Here is a 17,191-nt window from a genome sequence, read left to right as displayed (position 1 = left end):
TGGGAGTAAATATTATCTTATATGATGCTCAGAACTCTCCTAGGGTGGATGGTGCTAATATTGCTCCAATTTTATAGTTGCAAAAACAGGGGTTTCATACCACTAGTTAAGTGTGTCAGGCAGAATTTAAACTCAGGTTCTCCTGACTCCAGAATAAGTACTTTATCCACCATACCACCCCAAACAACACAGGCTCCTTATTATCTGAATTCAATAATTACTAAATTGATACAATAGTCTTCAGAACACGGATTCTCAGTCTTTGGGGAACTATAACAATTTATGATTATATCCTTCAGCCATCTTCTTGGTGACTCACTCCCAGTTGACATTTCTCTCAATATTACTCTCACTCTTGCTAAAGATTTTCTATGAGATTCTCTAGTATTCAAATTTTTTACCCCACCCATGACATTTCTTCTAATATCCACTTTTCCTCCCTCCCTCTGGCTTTCAATGATTATTTATGATTTTATTCCCATACTATTTAAAATTAGGTATTTTAAAACAATTTAGTACATTTATGTATATTTATATTTACTATTCTTTGATAGTGATATTTATTTAAACATTTAAGTTAAATATTTAATATTTTGTGGGCTGGTATAAGATTTCATATATAGTACTGAGAAATCAGAATTGGGAACCTTATTTCTTAGAGTAAGGGCTCTTGATTTGTGATCTGCAATTTAAAAATATTGATAACTGCTTCAATAAAGTTATAGCTTCTAATATGATTAGAAGAACTGCACATATTTAACCTATATCAGATTGCTTGCTACCTTAGTTGAGGGAGGAAAAATTGGGATGCAAGGTTTTGCAAAAGTGAATGTTGAAAACTAAATTAAAATACTATTAAAATATTAGTCCTGAGACAGGGTCTATAAATTTCACCAGATTTCCAAAAGGGCTCATGACACATAAAATGTAAGAAAGAAAGCCTCTACATAAAATTCCAAATAAAGAACCCTATATGACAGACAATACTAGCATTCTATATAATTATATCTGCCAGTCATTCTTAAAGTAAAAACACACCCACTTGGATTATGTTGTACCATGCAAATCTTCAGAAGACAAATTTTATTTTTTCTCAGTGGAAATGCTAACAGACTTTTAAATTTTAGTTTTAAGATACAAGTGTTGTCAGCCAACATCATATTACTATTTGGTGTTTCAGCAACTTAATTAAGCTGGAACTACATTTTGCTTTTACTCCACGACATAATTTGTTACTGTATAGATAGGGTCATTTTAGATAAAATGAGTTATTTAATATCCTACATTCAAGTAGGATGTTGGCTTCTATCATGGCCTCTTAAACATTAGTACAAACATGATTGCTACAGCACAATATATAAAAATCAGATTCAATCAAAATATATTTCCTTCCTTTTTCAAAAAATTCCTGTGATTATAGATATATTTGTATTTGTTTTCATCAAAAAAGAATTAAGAACATGAATAAGATTTCCCTTAGGATTCACTTGCTACTGTTACAGTAAGGCACAGAATCTTTTTTTTTTTTTCCCCTGAGGCTGGGGTTAAGTGACTTGCCCGGGGTCACACAGCTAGGAAGTGTTAAGTGTTTGAGACCAGATTTGAACTTGGGTCCTCCAGAATTCAAGGCTGGTGCTCTATCCACTGCACCACCTAGCTGCTCCCTAGGCACAGAATCTTAAATATCTAGATGAAGCTCCCTTTCTTTTTTTATCCTTTTCTCTTCCAAAAGTAATTCTAATATTCTATATTCTATATTTCATTTGTTTTGGTACCTTTGATTTAATGTTTACTGATAGTACTTCTTTCCCACATTGCTAGCTCTGTGGATAAGAATGTTAAGATCTAGTTTAAAAAGCAATTTTAAATAGGAATTTGTATACCCTTTTCCAAAACATATATAAACTTTCAAGTAAAATGCAATAATGAAATATTTATATTTCTATTATTTCTTTTACTGAAAAATATTCCTGTAATAGCAACGCTATTTCCCCCCTGGAAGTGATAATAGTGTCAAAATAAAAGTAACTGATTTGAGAAGCTAAATCTAATGAAATACACCAATTTTGATGGATTTAAATTATACACATCTACCTGGACTACATTACAGTGAATGATCTATGCATTTCTAAATTGCCTCTTATCTCCCCAATGGTGAAATCAAATCTGATAAAAGTGATGTTATATCCCATTTTCCAATTGTAAAACTACCTAGCATTTACTGGTGGAGCCTGTTGTAGCTCATTAGGAGTCACCTACTATTAGAGATACCTAAATGCTTTCTAAATTTATGGAGTGGCACTTCATTAAGGATAAATGAGTTAGAGGACATATCCAATAAGGATGTTAGGTGGCTATAAGCACACAATTCTCATTTTCCTCTATTAAAAAATTTGGGAGGAGGAAGAAAACTATAGTAAGAATATTGATAACTATCTTTTAAATAAAGGAAAAAATAAGAAGAGAAAGAAAAAGATGCTTTATTAGAAAGGTAGAAAGATGCAAAAGGACCGATCTTTGCTGTTTATCATAGGATGAAATCTAATAAGGAAGTAGTTTAGTTTGCTTTCAAGATTCCTCTGGCCTCTTCTGACTATCCCACAGTTCTCCATTATGTATGAGTCAGAAAACACAAATTAGCAAGTTTTGGGGGTTAGGACTGGGCAGAACGCTATAATATGAACTAGCTTGCTCTTTGAAATAATGTGTCCAAGATACAGTGGACCTAGATATCAATAGGATTAGTGCCATAATGAGCAAGACAAAGGGGTAAAACAGAGATAGACTTTAGTTTGTAAGGAGTATTCTCACCAACACTGGGATTGAATGCTAGTACTTGTTGCTAAGCACTGGCCAAAACCCATCACATCTGTTATTTGTACTATTCTAAGATTGTGTATTCTCTTTGTTTTTTTTTTTTAAACTATTCACTTGTCCTTCTATGGACCTAATGACCTGAAATAACTCTAAGTAATCATTTTCACTTTGAAAGGTCAGGACCAATAATGGGGTGCAGAGAGAAATAAGTTTCAAGTTCATGAAACTTTTATTAATTATAATAAATGATGTGATTATTCACAATGAACTAGAGAGTGATATTCCTTCTCTTCTCTCCATCTTTAGCATCTTCCATTGCTTATAGCAGTTCCTTGATTCAGTCCTCTTGCAACTGTGTTTCTGATTCTATGTATTTTGTCACTATGATTCAGTTGAATCCTTCCCCTGGGAATACCCCTCCAAAATGCCATCCTAATCAATCAATCAATCAAAACACATTTATTAAGGGCTTACCCTGTGCCAAGTACTCTGATACGCTGTCAGTGCCCATCCCTTTTTAGTGAATTCCATCCAAAACCTCCATTTTGGGGACAGGCTCAGGATAACTATGCTTTATTTCCCTCTTGCTATGTTCCTTATTCTCTTTAATGATTCCTTCTCACTTCACTGTGTTTCTAAATTCCTTTTAAATATTGTCTTCTTCCATTTGAATGTGATCTCCTTGAGATCTTGCTGCCTTTTTTTTTTTTGCTTGATTAGTATGGATTTGATATTTAATAAGTGCTTAATAAATGCTTGGTACCATGATGAATTCAATTTAATTCAACATTTTAAAATGCTTACTCTGGGCAAAATTGTGTGCTAAATGCTAAGACTTCAGAGATAGATGTGAGAAACTTTGCTCTTAAAAAAACTGTAGACAAATAGGATATATTTAATAGCCCTTTGATTTGTGGGGTTTGCAGCTTCCAGTATACTGTCCTACATATATACATATGATTTGGAGAATCAGATGATAGAAACATGAGAATTAACCATAAAACCAAACCATAACATTTTATCTCCTTGCTGCCTTAATAATCATAATCCTTTATATACATATTCAATAGTTTGTTCTTTTGTGACTTCATGGCTACTACTCTTGCTCTTTATTTTCACATAATTTCACTTGAATAAGAATGTTTTGTTTTTGCTGTGCATAATATCTTTTGGGGGAAAAGTAGTAGTGGGAGTAATAAGCATGTAGTATAGCTTACCCAAGATGCCCACCTCTTATAAATGATATTGTCAATTTATGATAAGGGGAACACCTAAAGTAGATCCAATTATTTCTTAGCCTAGTGAAGAACTTATATCAATCCTAGAACCCAGGTACCATAGTATAACCTACTGCTTCATTAATTCTTTTCAAGTTGGGAAAAAAAACCCAAACCATTGATATCAGGTAATATAAATATTAACATTGACAAGAAAAACATAAAGGTAAAGTACTGTTCCCTACTCTACCATATTTAAATTTGTTTTGTTTTTAACCAGATGTCAGTCTATTAGGGTTCCAGCAATATTCATATACTGTGGAAATTAAATGCCATGTTTAATTATACTCATGGTCTTCTTCCTCAAAGAAATCTTCAAGATTATTTGAACTTGGATGCAATGTTCTTGGGAAATTCACTTATTTCATTTGAAAGAAAGCATTTAGGTAAGAATTTCAGTATTTATCCAGAATACTAAGTAGAAAATACTGAATTTGAACACAACAGATTTAACCTATTAGCTAGATTAAAACCCAGAGCCTGGTCAGTAGAAGCCCAGTATTAGGAGAATGAACATTCAGTTCTGGCTGACATTACAGCCAAAAGACTTTTCTTGACCATTCACTAAGAGACTAGCAAATAGTCACAGAAAACTTTCATTTGCTTTTTTAGTGGTGAGTTGGACCCCTCTATTCTGAGTTAACATATGCTTCCAGAAGCAGGTTCACTAAAACTTCTACACATGTTAGCAGCAGAGAGAGCCTATCATTCATGGTCCAAGGACCAGACCCTTAGTGGGCAGGCCCTAATTACAGCTGTTTTTATATAAAGTAATAATGGACAGAGAAAGCAATTCTCTGCCTCAGTGACAGCACTAATCAAAATATTTTACAAACATATAAAATTCTGTTGTAGACACATTTTGCATACTGAAGTCAGTCTTACCAGTCAAAATGCCTCTATAGATTTTTTAATGAGATAGTTTGGAGTAAAAAGAACTGGTTTTATATCCCAGCTCTGCTACTCACTTCTATTTCTGGGTCTCTGAAGAATCCCCTCATCTCTGCATACTTTACTTCTTCATCCGCAATATGAGGTATATGAGCCAGAGGACCTATAGTCCTTTATATCTCAGATCTTTTATTTGATAATGAGAGAATGTGTCTAGATATTTTTCTTTCCCATCAGTTTTTCTTAATTCACTAGACTTCTTCCAGAGAAGCCTGGGGGAAAAAAAAGTATCCTGAGAGAAAGCTAGTAGTAGTAGATTAGAAGATCAACTGAACAAAAAACCCAGGACTCAACTACAGAGATCCCACATGAAGAACAGAAAAGGCCTTTAAAGCTCAGAAGTGCAAACCACTACTACTAAGCTAACTGCAAAGTTAAAGCTCAAGGCTTTTGGTTTGTTTCTGACAGGAGCTGGAGAAAAACAATTATCTTTAGAATGCAGAAGTGGGCAGGAACCTCTCCCAGACTAAGGAGAGGCTTAAAGACGGAAGTGAAATCAATCACCCAATGCTCCAAAAAGACTGGTGGAAGAACCAAAGCTACCATTCCAAAACTAAGTTTGAGGCAATTGCATGTTGCCCATAAAAATTTCGTTTGTCTTTTTGAAAAACACTAAGATCATTTTTGGATAGTTTCAGATTCCCCACTCAAATTATACATGATTTAATTTAGACTGGCATATTATATGATATTCCTCCATAAACTTTGGATGACTCAAAAACTGTAAATAATTTCAATAATTTTTTTCTAAATCCTTATATCATACATTCCAAATAAGTAGACCAATATTATGTTAATCCTCCAATGTTTTCCTTTGCATAAATATTTCAAATCTTGAAAAGATTGTTTTCTCTTTTACGCATTCACAATCCTTTTGTTTCTTCCCTTTCCACTTTACAGGAGTATTTATCTATACATCATCTATACCATAGAATGGCTTCTGATATTGCTTGTTCACCAACATATATTCTACCTTCATTACCAGTTTTCTTCTACTTCTACTTCTTTTATTCTTTATCCTGTTAACCATTTGTAACTGGCAGCAACAATATTTTGAGGTTATCGTGCGGCAAGGTAGAGAGTGAGAAAATCTACCATTAAAGAATACAATGTCCAAGAATTTCCAAAAGCCTGAGGATTCTGGAAAGTTAGTCATAGGTAAGATTTCATTTCAACTAAAGATATAAAAGAAATAAGCAAACTCAATTACTAGTACAGGAGATGCAGAAAATGTCCGTGAAAAGAACAAGAGCACAAGAAGGGAGATGTGAGTGGTGGTGGAGTTCAGTATGCTAACAATATAAAAGGCAGCATTCTTAGAGTGCTCTGCTGGGATAAGGACAAAGCTCTAAGGAACTGTATGCTTGTCACTACCAGGATATTTCTACATAAGCACCAATATATGGAGTCAAAAATAGTCCTTTTCACTTCTCTTTTCCTCATTCTAAAAAAGGAGAAAGGGAAGAAATAACACATTTTATTCTAAGTTGCATATATCCTCATTTGAGTGAAACTGTGATGTAGTAGATAGAGGGCTGGACTCAGAGTCAGAAAGTCCTGGATTTGAGTCCATGCTTGGATATCTTCTATCTTAATGATTCTGGGCAAATCACTTAGCTCCTGAGGTCAACCTCCTAAGACTATAAGTTTCAGATAAGGTATTGATCTGTATAGAAAGAAGAAATTCTTCAGTAAAAGTTTTCTACACTAATGAAACCATGAGCCTGGAAAAACTGTCCATTTTCATATTAAAATGTCACTAAGAAAATAATGACCTTCTAGAAATAGTTCTTATTTTAGAGATTTATGATATTCACTTGAAAAAAATCAAATTTAATTTAGTATTAAAACTTTCAAAGAATAAATGTTCAATTTTTAGCATAATGTTTTTATTTGAGATAAAAATGAAGCAATTTTGATTGTATTATTAAAATTAATTATTTGAATACATTTAACCCTCAATTTATGAATGAGCTATATCCAAAACTTAATTTTTGTCAATCAACAAACATTTATTAAGCATCTTCTCTGTCTTAGGATCTGGGCTGTCAGTCAATAGGAATCCAGAATATACTTTTCAACAGAAAACATGTTATGAATAAAAGCAGGTGTTGCTAGATTCTTGAATACTATGGCAATAGTTGACAGGTTATACTGAAGAAATTTGGGCATATAATTTTTGATGCATTCTATAGCTATTAATCCAGGAATCAAAATTGTAGAAGCTTAAAAAGCTAAATTCCAAATGACGACTGTTCCTCCTAAATAATTTATTAAAATATCTACCATGTTCTTATAGGCATGTCTTAAGAAGGTTTTAACATGTGGGCTGAAATAGTTCATTTCCTTAAAATGTATTGAAACTATCCTTTGGACTTAATTGCTTTGGGACTAGAGTCTTCTGGCCACCTACGTTAAAAAAAAGTCTAAAGAACCCCTAGCTATTCACGGGTGCTTGACTGGTGGGACATAATGGGCAAGGGAAAAATCGGGGAGCTGCATATTGAATTAATATGGTATTTTGCCTGAAAATCTTAGCTAATTATCTTTCCTTTGCTATACTATGTAAGCATCCTTTGGTTAACCATCAGATAGACTATAAGTGTCTCATTTTGGCCCAATTTCAGATCCATATTAGAAGACTGGCTTGGTCAGCCCTGATTCATAATACATGAACAAGATACTTTCCCTTTTTGAGCTTTAGTTTTCTAATATGTAAATAGGGATAACAAGAGTACTATCTATACTATAAAACTTATCTGAAAGGGTTCTTTCAAAGATCAAATGAGATGACAGACACATTTTACAAATTTTAAAGGTCTTAATTATATGTATATAATATGTATGTATGCAATCTATTATTATTTCTATTAGTATTGATGATAAGAAGGAAGAAAATGATGTGGACAGACAAAAGGGGTTACAATATGCATCCATTAAGGGAGCAATCACACTAACAAAATAATATATTCTTGATGTCTTCAAATAAGAAATAGATATAGTACATTTGTACCATATTTTAAAATTCCCTAAACATTTCCATGTACATTAGATCATTTAGGTAAGAACAAAGTAAGGTAAGTAAATTCCTTTTCTTGTGACTTCCCTCAAGAGAGAAAAATATTGCTGAAATTAACTTTTCTTCCTTAGTCATGGAGGATAGATAATGGAGGTAGGACACAAGATTGAGGCTAAACTCAAGTCCTAAATTGATTGCACAACATGGTCTTATCCAGGGTTAACTATTGTTGAATAATGAATCCATCAATAAATATTTATTAAGGATCAGATACTATGCTAAGTAATGATGTTACAAAAAAGAGATAAAAAATAGCTACTGCACTCAAGGAGTTTCAATCTAATAAAAGAGATAACATGCAAATATAGAAAGCAAGCTACATTACAGAATAAATAGGAAATAAGAGAAGGCATTGCAATTAAGAGGATTTGGGGAAGACTTCCTATAAAAGATGGAATTTTATTTGGGATTTAAAAGAAGCTACAGAGTCACTTGGCAGAATGGAGGAGGGAGAACATTTCAGAAAGGGGGTATAATCAGAGAAAATACCTGGAGTCAAGAAATGGAATCTTGTTTGTGGAACAGCAAGAAGGCCAGTGTCACTAGATCAAAGAATATGTGTCAGGGAAATAAGAAAGCACATTATATTATGATGAACAAAGAGAGACTGGGATAAGTATAGAATCCATAAAAATCAAAGGGACATAGAAGTGGAAGAAAGAATACTTATCTAGTAGTCAGTCTGACTACTCTGCTAGTCATTTCACAGGGGAATGGGGAAGAAACATATAGTTCAGAGAGATTTTACTTGGTGAGATCCTGACATCAAGAGTGCTCATAGCTGCTGGGAGCCCAGAGGTAACACTGTTGTCTGACCACTTAGAGAACTGCCAACTCTGAACCCTTCTTCACAACACAGTATAACTAGTTAATCCTTTCAGTGATGAGTTTAAATATATCTCCTTAACATCAAATTAATGACAAAAAGAAAAGGGATTTTATGATTCTAAGCTATTAGCTATTCAGATTTTAGATACAAATTAAATTGAATGTACTGCATTTTATAATCTATGATACTGACAGTTTCGTTTTCCTCCCAGTTTTTGATATTATAATGTCTTGGCAGTATTTATGTGGAATGTAATTCCTAGTTTAAAAAAATTGATATTTTTTGATGATCTAGAGAACATGGTCAGTTAACTATTTTCATTAAATTAACTCGAGAATTTTATTTAAGATATAAGTTTAACTTATTTTGTGCATTAGATTTGAATTTATACGAGTATCTATCTATGTTAACCTAGCAATTCCCACTATAATTTTGGGAATGATTCTACAAGAAAACAAATTTACAAGATGGCTCAAGTTTGCTTTTGTGTAAGTTCTTTATAAAAAAGATCACATGTATTTTTCTATGTATATTTATATGTATAAACCTTGTGAAGTTGATATTATTAAATCTTACTTTGGAATTAGTAACTATTGGATTTTTAACCCAGATCCTCTAACTTCAAGTTAGACCATTTGCCTTTATTTCTTAAAAACAAAAAAAAACAAAAAACTTTTATGCTGTTCTCTATACACTATCATCCTCCTTCTCCTCCCCAATTTCAGATCCAAATCAGGTATAAAAGTTTTTGAAGAAAATTTTTGTGTGTATTTTGTTTTATCTTAGCTATTTCCTGACATAACAACCCTCCAAACCTCATTGAAATGTCAAAAACAAAAACAAATATCTTTATAAGAGCAGTAGGTAAAGTGGCCATGTCTGACATTTTGCTTCTGTAGTCCCCAAACTTTTCTCCAACATAGGGGGATATCTTTCATCTTCTGTTCTGAGAAAAACTGATCATCAAAGCATAATTCTTTAGAAAGACATGATTGATTATATGATCATTAGAGAATTATATCAAGACATTTCATTGTCCTGTTTGTTGTTATAGTGATAGGGCTATTGACTGACATTCAACTTTCAAGCTTTAGTTATGAAGAAATGGCAAGGTCCATTAGAATATATATTCCATAACTCAATGCCCTTTAATTTGTCCTCAATTTATATCTGAGTGAAATATTTACAACTTTTGAAAATGATTTGCTAAACACTGAAGCTTGGTTATGAAGGAATCAGTCCCTGCCTCTTCAGAAAGTTGAGTCTAGAATGCCACAATATTTAGATATTTTAGAATATACTATAAAAGAAACATTAATATCATTCCAAATTTACTTTTTAGTCAGTGAAGGGGGAGGACAGAAAAGTAGCAAGAACAAAGGTGAAGGAGAGTACAGGTAACATTTTATGCTCTGTGTGGGAAGCTATTCAAAAGAATGAGTGTCATGGGAAATAGCTGAAAAAGTGGAAACAAGATGGCAACAGTATGTTCAAGAGGGCATTTAAAGGAACCAGATAAATCAAAAAACTGCTAGGTTATCTTTTGGATCAAACCAGTCTCTACTTAGTGGTGAAATAGTATCAGTTTCAATGAATGTTGCAATGAGAAAGAGCTTTAAGGCAAAAAGTGGATTGATTTCTGGCAATGGACCAGCTTCAGTTAGAAGGGTACTTAATGATTGTGTTTCTGCATTTGTTTCTACATCTTTGATCATCATCATGGTGCATGGGGTGTACACATGGATGTGTGTGGTAGGAATTTCTGAGTGTCTCTATTAGTCCTGCATTCCATATGCAATGTGCCCTAGGATTTAGGGAGTAGACAAGGATGTCATATCTTGCCTAGTGATGCTCATCTGAATAGCACCATCTTGACGGACTCAGAATTACCATCTCTTACAGTGACTGGGCACATATATATATTATTATCATTTTTTTTAAAAAGGAAAGCTATACTAAAAAAAGCCAAAGTTATTCTTATCTATTTCATAGAGATTCTTTAAAGCAATAATTAAAATGATAAATAATAAAAGTATTTTGTATGTTTCTTCTATTGTACAGAAAGTTATATCTTCCCTCTTTTTTCCAGCTCAGTGTGTGAGCAACACAATAAACCAGAATATTTCAGTATGTTGTGTAACTCGAGAACTAAGCTTATCACACACACGATAAATTTGTTCCCAGGCAATTTCAACCAAAATTGACTTAAAACACAAGAGGTTACACTAAAAGAAGATAAATAATTGCATTTCCATTGTTCTAGAATAATGCAATGATAAAACATTCCATAATTGCTCTAATTGTACTTTTGCCCATGAAGAACATGTGAATGATTTATGGAGAGCACTGGATATCGGTTTAGAGAGAATTGGAAGAGATCTCAGAAGATATCTAGTGTAAATTCCATATTTTTAGATGAAGAAACTGCCTTAAATCACACAGGTAGAAAACACGAGGAGCAAGATTTAAACCTAGTTTCCCTAATTCTTATTTGTCCTTACTGTCATACTAGAATTACAAAGATGCTTCTTATATGATCAGGGTGAAATCTAAATGGGAACACTGGTAATTAGTATGTGAGATGCAAAACAATACATTCTTTCAGCTGTCAGCTTTGAAAGAAAAGTTGCTAACTACTTTGAGCAAGTTTTCTTGATTTATTGAAGAGACTAGTAGTGCCCCCTGTTGGATACTCTGACTTTCCTAGAAATGTGATTTTAAGAGTGATCAGATAGTATCTTAGGTTAGCATTACTTAAAATCATAGAATTTTAGAATGATAGTTCTGAAAGGAGCTTTTGAGAGGATCTTCACTCCTTTCATTTTAGAGATGGGGAATGAAAGATTAGGCAAGTTAGGGGCAGTGAGGGTTACCAAATAGAGTTCACCTATTCACCTCCTAGCTTTTCTTTAGGTGATTAAAATGACTGTAGAACACTGAGGAAATAAAAGAGTTGAAATAAAATGCAAAATATTAAAAATCTTGCATTATACTAATCAAGTCTGAAAGTATGGTGACACGTTCCCCCCTTTAGAATCAGAGTCTTATATTATCTGCTTTCTAAGCTGCAAGAATTTGGGTTTGTTAAACAAAGTAACCAGTTATAGCAAACAACACAGCTCTACAAAGTTTGGTAAAAAAAAAAAAAAAAAAAACACTGTTACCTAAGGCTCCTTGGAGTAGTCAATTTTCCCTCTTGCTACAATAATTTAAAACAATATCAAGGTTTAAATGCACTATTTTTTTGGGGGGGTATATGTCAGGAAGAGCATATTTAAAGTAGATATAAGTGGTTTTTAAATGGTCTGGCTGTGTATTTTGAATTCAGATATTCATTTCAGCATCCTATGAAGCTAATTTTCACTAGTTTCTTTGGTTAACATTTTATTTATATTTGACCTGATTGCCAATTTTTCTCTATCTTTCACTTATATAGTAGAGTATTTTCTGGTTATGATACTTATAGATACATGACAAATATATAAGAATAATGATTACTATTTCAATCTAAGGGTATGTATATTTTCCTTTTGAAAGTGGAATTGTTTGCTGTTTAGCCATGTCTGATTCTTTGTAACCTCCTGGATTGTATTGTCCATGGGATTTTTTTTTTTTTTTTATCAACTAGTGAGTGTTTTAGGAAGACTTGAAGTCATGTCTTACTGATTTCAAATTCAGTATTATATTCATTGTACCACCTATCAGCTTCTGTGGGATCCTGTGACTTGAATTTTCATTCCAGAAAAGTTAACAACTATTTGGAGGCTTATTTATTAAATACTATTTCATTTTTCTAAATGAATGAAAAGTCAATCATTAGAACAGAATCTATGCTTCCCATCAATTCCTTCAGACAGATTATCAATAGTCAATAATCATTTATTAAGCATCTACTATGTTCCAGGCAATGTGTTCTGAAAGAATCCTCATACCTTCTAACTGTCAATACTCAATATTCAATCAAAGGTAAGACTGAATTTCCTTGAAGGATAAGAGATTGGCTAAAGTTATAAAATCACTTTTGCTCATAATGTATAAAAACTGAATGAGCTGTATCTACCCCTTGCTGTTTCTTATTTATAACTTATGGAAATATAAAAGTTCATCTCTAAGCAGTTGGCATAAACACATATTGAGGAAAAAATCTAGAGAACTTAAATCATAAATAGAGTTGATTTTAAAGTTCACAAAGTCTGTGGAAATTCTATTGAGTTCACAAAATGTGATCTGAACTTTTTGTTCCTTATCAAACACTGTAATAACTTCCAAACTTTTCCCCTTCCTTCAGCTCTCCTTCCTCATATCATTAATAAGTCGACATTTCTATAGCTCTTAAAGGCTTACAGAATATTTTATTCCCATTATCTCATTTTATCTTTATAACAAAGTGAGGTGGGTACAGTAGGCATTATTCCAATTTTACAGCTGAGAAAACTTCAGCTCAGAAATCTCCTTCCTAATCACAACTAGTACATTTTGGATATGGGATCTGAAGCCAAACTCTCCTCAACTCTAGTTCTTTTTCCATTTAATTTACTTCTTCTAGAGTATAAGAACATAAATCTATACACAGCAAATTGTTTTCAGAATTATTACTATGGATATCAATAAAGAGCAAATAAAAATCATACATATTTGTACTGTATTTGTTTTATATTCATTATCTGATTTCTATTAGTCATCTGCATTTCAATCTGGTTTTGAGTTTTGGGATCAGTATTTATTTTCACAGGGGTCTTAAAATAATGAAAAATTGAAGAAAAATCTTCTCCAGGAAAAGGAAAAATGGTCAGGGAGGGGAGAAATAAAAGAGTAGACAGAGAAAGAAGGGATATTAGGAGCTTCCCATCTTAATCTGGGCTGGTAAGAAATTTAGTACAAAAGAACAATTTTAATAAACAAATAATGAGAAAGGAGGAGGGGAACAAGGACTTATAGGGCATTTGCCCAACAGGAAAGTAATATGTAGATATTTAAAAAATTAGACTGAATTTGGTTAAAGAAAAGGAGACTTTAGTTACTTTAGCCTATAACCTATTTCCATTCACTCATTATTCTGAGAACATCTAAATGTTTTATATTTTAAGAACTACATAAATTCTTTTTTACTATAGAGGGAAAAGAATTTACCTGTTAAATTCCTTCTGATTTTTTTTTCCATAAGGAAAAGTTAAAGTTAATAAAAGTGAAACAAAACACTCTTTGGTGTTTTCATTTCTTCATTCTCTCATTTTTATGGGAACTATTAGTTTTTTCTCAATAACTAACAAATCCCTATACTATAAACAAACATGCTCAGAAAAACAGAATTACAACTACCACAAAAATCAAAACAAAACAAATTTTAAAATCCCTCCAAGTTCACTAAACTATCTTGATTACTATAGCTTTACCTTTCTTTGGGTATACATAGTATTCTATACATAATATTATCAGGTGTTTTTAAATGTATAATAAATGAGAGTATATGCAAATATGCACTTATGATGTGCATTTATTCAAAAGGCAACCTCCATTGTCACGTCTTGGAGTACATACCAAACACATCATTGTCTTCGGGGGTTTCCTGAGGAAGTTCTTCAGTTATTGTGGTTTTCTTATTTTCTGTTTGCCCCACATTCATTTCAGCATCCTATAATAGAAAATCATATCTTGAGATATTTGATTTAATGGCTGTAATCTTTTACCCTCATAAAGTGAAGCTCAAAACTCATTTACACTTTATTTCATGGGATAACCAGTATACTTTCTTTTGCAAAATCATAGAGGATATCTAGTCCAACCTCCTGATTTAAAAATGAAGAAGGTGAAAGTCACACAGATAAAAGTTCTACAATACCAAATGAAGTGCTCTTCCATAGTACTTGCTTCTTCAAAAGATACTACTTTAAAAAATGTTCATAAAGCAGATATTTAGATATACTCCTATAGACTGATACTCATTTATACATAGGGATTAACTGGTGATTAACCACAGATGCCTGAGGACCTCTACGATTTCCATCCTGTGAGTGATCTCTGTTATTCTTATTGTTCAGTTTGATTTTTTGGACCCCAAAGATACAAGGTTTTCTTGGCAGTTCTCCCTCCTGTGGATTAAGGTAAATAGAAGTGACTTACTCATAGTCATTCTGCTAATGAGCATTCAAGGCCAGGTCTTCCTGACTGTAGGCCCAGTACTTTATCCACTGAGCTAAGTGATGACTAACAAGGTAGAAAAAGGTAGATGAGTTGTGGATATTTCAGTTCACAGGCAGGAGGAAATAAGAGAGAAGGAAAAAAATAAAAAAGGAAAAAAGAAAAGAATTAAGGAGAAAGATGAATATGGATCATATAACATGAGTACAAAATGTATTACTGCATTTGTTAAGTGTCTTGGCTACAGTAATTGACAAGAACCTTGGGGCTTTTGGAGTGGTGGTGGGATATATGATGTCAGAAAATGAGCTTCACAAATATACTTTACTTTCTACTAAGTCTTTTCTCTTTTTTTTTGTAAATCATCAAATCATCCATCTTCAGTCACTTACTATGAGAATAATCATATGTGAAGAATTGTATATCTCTGTAAAGTAGAGATCAATATTTATGTCAATACACTGATACATTGTTGGTGGAATTGTGAATACATCCACCCATTCTGGAGAGCAATTTGGAACTATGCTCAAAGAGTTATCAAACTGTGCATACCCTTTGATCCAGCAGCGTTACTACTGAGCTTATATCCCAAAGAGATTTTAAAGAAGGGAAAGGGACTTGTATGTGCAAGAATGTTTGTGGCAGCTCTCTTTGTAGTGGCCAGAAACTGGAAACTGAGTGTATGCCCATCAATTGGAGAATGGCTGAATAAATTGTGGTATATGAATATTATGCAATATTATTGTTCTATAAGAAATGACCAGCAGGATGATTCAGAAAGGCCTGGAGGGACTTACATGAACTGATGCTGGGTGAAATGAGCAGGATCAGGAGATCATTATATACTTCAACAACAATACTATATGATGATCAATTCTGATGGATGACGCCCTCTCCAACAATGAGAAGAACCAAATCAGTTCCAATAGAGCAATAATGAACTGAACCAGCTATACCCAACGAAAGAACTCTGGGAGTTGACTACGAAACACTACATAGAATTCCCAATACCTATATTTTTGTCTGCCTACATTTTTTACTTCCTTCACAGGCTAATTGTACACTGTTTCAAAGTCCAATTCTTTCTGTACAGCAAAATAACTGTTTGGACATGTATACATATATTGTATTTAACTTATACTTTAAACATACTTAACATGTATTGGTCAACCTGCCATCTGGGAGAAGAGGTGAGGGGAAGGAGGGGAAAAGTTGAAACAAAAGGTTTTGCAATTGTCAATGCTGAAAAATTACCTATGCATAAAATTTTTGTAAAAATTAATTAATTAATTAAAAATATTTATGTCAATAACATCACAGAGTCTGAGGATAGGTCTCTTCAAATCTTAAACTATATAAAGACAGAACTAAATGTGCTTCACAGAGCTAAATAAAAAAAAAACTAATGAGGTTTTGCTACTGGCAGATACATGTAATAAAAGTGGGATTGTAGAAGAAAAAATTTGGATAGTGGAGGTATTGGCTTTTCCACTAATTTCTTGTTTTAACTTTATACAACCTAAGCAAGTTATGGACATAGTCAGAAATATTGATATATCACTCAAATGGGTCTAGGACAAACCATGCTTATCCATTTTATAAATTTAAAGTAATAAAAGATTTTTAGAGGCCATTAAGTCCATCCTCTTTTTTTTCCCCACAGACGTAGAAACTGGTTAACAAAAGGTTAAGTGAATAATCCAGCTTGTGAGTGTCTGAGATAGTATTTCAACAACTTCTAACTCTGAATCCAGTGTCCTAACCCAGAGCTTCTTAAACTTCTTCCATTAGTAACTCCTTTTTACCTGAGAAACTTTTATGCATTTCCAAGTATACTGGTTTATAAAAATAGATATATAAATCAAATATTGGTATATAAAATATTTAGAAATCATTTACTGATAATAAATCATAAATATCTTGTAAAAATTCTTTGATGTATATATATATATATATATATATATATATATATATATATATATATATAATTTTATTACTTATTTAAAACAAAAGTAATTTTACATACTAATGAGATGGAGGTACTTTTTTATTTTTACATAAAGAATTAAATCTTGGAGGAGTATCTGTTGCCAAATTTTT

At 32.6% G+C, this 17,191-nt stretch overlaps 1 protein-coding gene across 8 annotated transcripts in view; it reads right to left on the bottom strand.

The window, feature by feature from the left end:
• The window catches only part of MBP (myelin basic protein), a 198,505-nt gene that overhangs the window by 78,358 nt on the left and 102,956 nt on the right, over positions 1 to 17,191 (bottom strand). For all 8 annotated transcript variants that reach the window (XR_012483228.1, XM_074273625.1, XM_074273572.1 and 5 more), the window contains exon 3: positions 14,492 to 14,585. Coding sequence is in view for 7 of the 8 variants with exons in the window: in XM_074273625.1 (XP_074129726.1) it covers positions 14,492 to 14,585 (94 nt within the window). In the remaining variant the exon portion in view is untranslated. The remainder of the gene's footprint in view (positions 1 to 14,491; positions 14,586 to 17,191) is intronic.

The sequence above is a fragment of the Sminthopsis crassicaudata genome, chromosome 1, assembly GCF_048593235.1.
Source record: "Sminthopsis crassicaudata isolate SCR6 chromosome 1, ASM4859323v1, whole genome shotgun sequence".
In the NCBI taxonomy this organism is placed as follows: Eukaryota; Metazoa; Chordata; class Mammalia; order Dasyuromorphia; family Dasyuridae; genus Sminthopsis; species Sminthopsis crassicaudata.
This window is presented reverse-complemented; position numbering and strand designations above follow the sequence as displayed.